Source organism: Theobroma cacao, chromosome 8 (assembly GCF_000208745.1).
Source record: "Theobroma cacao cultivar B97-61/B2 chromosome 8, Criollo_cocoa_genome_V2, whole genome shotgun sequence".
Classification (NCBI taxonomy): domain Eukaryota; kingdom Viridiplantae; phylum Streptophyta; class Magnoliopsida; order Malvales; family Malvaceae; genus Theobroma; species Theobroma cacao.
The window spans coordinates 11,614,148-11,616,822 of NC_030857.1; the positions used below are offsets into that span (position 1 = coordinate 11,614,148).

Sequence of the window (2,675 nt, forward strand, 5' to 3'; positions counted from 1 at the left end):
TTATAAAATATTAATATTTAAAAATAAAATAAAATATAAATAAATAATCATAATAATATTTAAATTATAAATAAAATATTAATATTTAAAAAATAAAATAAAATAATAATATAAATAATATAAGATATTTTTATTTATTATTATTTTTTTATTATAAAGTTATTTTTATCAATCAATAATAAGTCATAATAACTATTTTTATTTTATTCTATCGATCATATTAAATTAAATAATATTTATTTTATTTTATTTTTATCTATTTCGTGAAAAAAATGTAATAACTGTATAATTGGAGTGTGAAGTAGTTTATATATACAAAATAAATTAACGTATCGAGAGGGTATGTTCCCACGTTTGAAATACAAGCCGGCGCAATATCCGAATCATGAGAATCTTGAATACTGTCTCATCTTCTTAGACTATTTATCTTTCCTCATACTTATCTTCCAAAGCAACAACAACCCCCTAATCAAACCCTAGCAAAAACAAAAGGGGTGAACACCCAAAAACCTGTAGTCATCTCCATGTCTCTAGACTCTCACATGGAGAAGGTTCTTTGGACCGAGGACCAGATTCAGGACCGAGTGGCCCAGATTGCCTCTCAAATAACCCACGATTTCAGGGCAGCTCCCCACCCTCCTCTCATTGTGGGAGTTGCCACCGGCGCTTTCTTGTTCTTAGCCGATCTTGTCAGGCGCATCCACCTCCCCATCTCGGTTGACTTGGTTCGAGCTCAATCTTATGGCTTCGCTACTCTCTCTAATGGAGCTCCCACCATTTCCCTTGACTTGAAGCTTGACGTTAAGGGTAAACACGTCGTTTTGGTAATCCCAGTTACTCATTTTCTTTCTGTTTTCTTTCTCCAAGTACCTATAACTTTTCTTTTTCTTTTTCTGTTATTTTTTTTAAAAAAATTCAGTGATAGAGTGCGTGTTATGGTCTTTAGGTTGAGGATATTGTAGATACAGGATGCACTTTATCCTATCTCATTGGACACTTGGAATCAAAAGGAGCATCCTCTGTATCTGTCTGCACTTTTCTTGATAAACCAGCAAGAAGGAAGGTTGATATTGAGCTAGTTGGTGATGGAAAGTTCTACAAGGGATTTGAGGTAAGATGTAGCCAATTTTACCTGTGTGCATTCATGGATGAATATGTGTTATTTTTGCATCTTATTACTTGCTTTAATAAAATATACGTTTTTTTTTTCAGAATCTATGATCATTTAAGGAAAAAAAAATGTTGCTCTTAATTTATTTTTTAGGACATTAACCCTAGACTTTTTATCCTAATTGCACATAAATTCTATAGTTTTTAAAATAAATATTCCGTCTTAAAAGAATATTTTGGTTGAATACCGTTTCTGTTAATGTTGTGAAAATATTTTTAAAATAATTTTATCCTTTGTAATTTAAAAAATTAGCATTACATAAATTATAATTTTTCATTTTAAATTTTTTCTCCAAAGAAGCACCCCTGTACCCCAAGGGAGTCCAGGGAGATCTGACCATGCCCAGCCAGCCTGAGAGAAAGGAAAAGTTGAAACCAAGAGTAAGGGTATTTCAGATATTTCACATTTAGACATTAATTCGTTTTGGCAAAATGTTCATTTTGAAAGTTAATAAACCCGCAAATAATTATGATCAAAAGTTGAAGTTTACTATGGAGAGAAACCTGAATTCAGATTAAATCCTTTGGAGCTTCTGATAGATATGTTGCAATTATTACTGTCATACTTTCAAATTTTACAGAACATATTAGCTCGTCTTTGTTCAAAATTAACATCATAATTTGTTGAATTTCAATAATGGGTACAATATTAGTCATAGTTCATGGAAATGAAGCGTTTGATTGATCACATTACTAATGTTTCGCACCTGGTTGTTTTCTTAAATGTGGGCTGCATGGTTTTTTAAATATTATGTGCATTTTGACTGTTTTAATTATATTCAGTTACCATTTTCTGCCCAGGTAGTCAGTGACAGTACACATCATGATGTTTTTTTTTCTATGTTATGTTTTTGGCAGTGTCCAGATTATTTCGTTGTTGGTTATGGAATGGACTTTGCGGAACTATATAGGAACTTGCCTTATGTTGGTGTCTTGAAGCCTGAACACTACAAGTGATTTGATTTATCTCTGGCATTTTGAGTAGATGTAGAACAGTTCAGGTCATTTAGGATTCAAGAAGCAGCCACATGATAATGTTGAATTTAAAGAGTCTAAACCATTGGTATTAGCATGGAGTATAAGATTTGGCATTACTTATTTTAGAAGCCAAAGTGATTGTAACCAAAGAAAGGAAAAAGCCAAAGTGATTTATAGGAAGAACAAAAGATGTCTCTTGCACATTCACTTATATAGGTTTTTGCCAATTTTATTTGCTGAGTTCTATACATGATATCATACATCCGGTTGGCTTGGAAAATTTGCACACTTATTGGGACGATGCACACTGTGTCTTTAATTTGCAAAGTGAATTCCCATTAATGGATCAGTCAAGAACAAGCGAAAAAAAAAGTTCCTTCTCCCTGTAATGCAGGGATAAATGGATCAGTCGAGAAAAACAGAAAAAACGTTTTTGCTTTGTCTTTACTTTTGCATATTAAATGAGTTTATACTGTAAAGAAAGGTTGAGTCAGTTTTGGTGCCAAGTGAAGTGTCTTGGCAAGGTG

The 2,675-nt window shown here is 32.3% G+C and overlaps 1 protein-coding gene across 3 annotated transcripts; it reads left to right on the plus strand.

The window, feature by feature from the left end:
• LOC18592742 (hypoxanthine-guanine phosphoribosyltransferase) lies at positions 355–2,428 on the plus strand. 3 transcript variants are annotated; one of them, XM_007019607.2, is made up of 4 exons: positions 355–824; positions 947–1,111; positions 1,469–1,551; positions 2,029–2,394. In XM_007019607.2, the coding sequence occupies exons 1-3, from the start codon at positions 525–527 to the stop codon at positions 1,505–1,507; spliced, it is 504 nt and encodes a 167-aa protein (XP_007019669.1). In that variant the 5' UTR covers positions 355–524; the 3' UTR covers positions 1,508–1,551; positions 2,029–2,394. The 3 variants fall into 3 exon arrangements, with proteins under 3 accessions (XP_007019669.1, XP_017981084.1, XP_007019668.1); XM_018125595.1 differs by having other exon boundaries at positions 1,472–1,551; XM_007019606.2 differs by lacking the exon at positions 1,469–1,551 and having other exon boundaries at positions 359–824; positions 2,029–2,428.

Excerpts from the sequence above, each read along its gene's own strand:
- LOC18592742 (XM_007019606.2), top strand. The coding sequence starts at position 525 with ATGTCTCTAGACTCTCACATGGAGAAGGTTCTTTGGACCGAGGACCAG. Across the intron at positions 825-946 it reads AGGGTAAACACGTCGTTTTG|GTTGAGGATATTGTAGATAC; the intron begins GTAATCCCAGTT and ends TATGGTCTTTAG. Across the intron at positions 1,112-2,028 it reads AGTTCTACAAGGGATTTGAG|TGTCCAGATTATTTCGTTGT; the intron begins GTAAGATGTAGC and ends TGTTTTTGGCAG.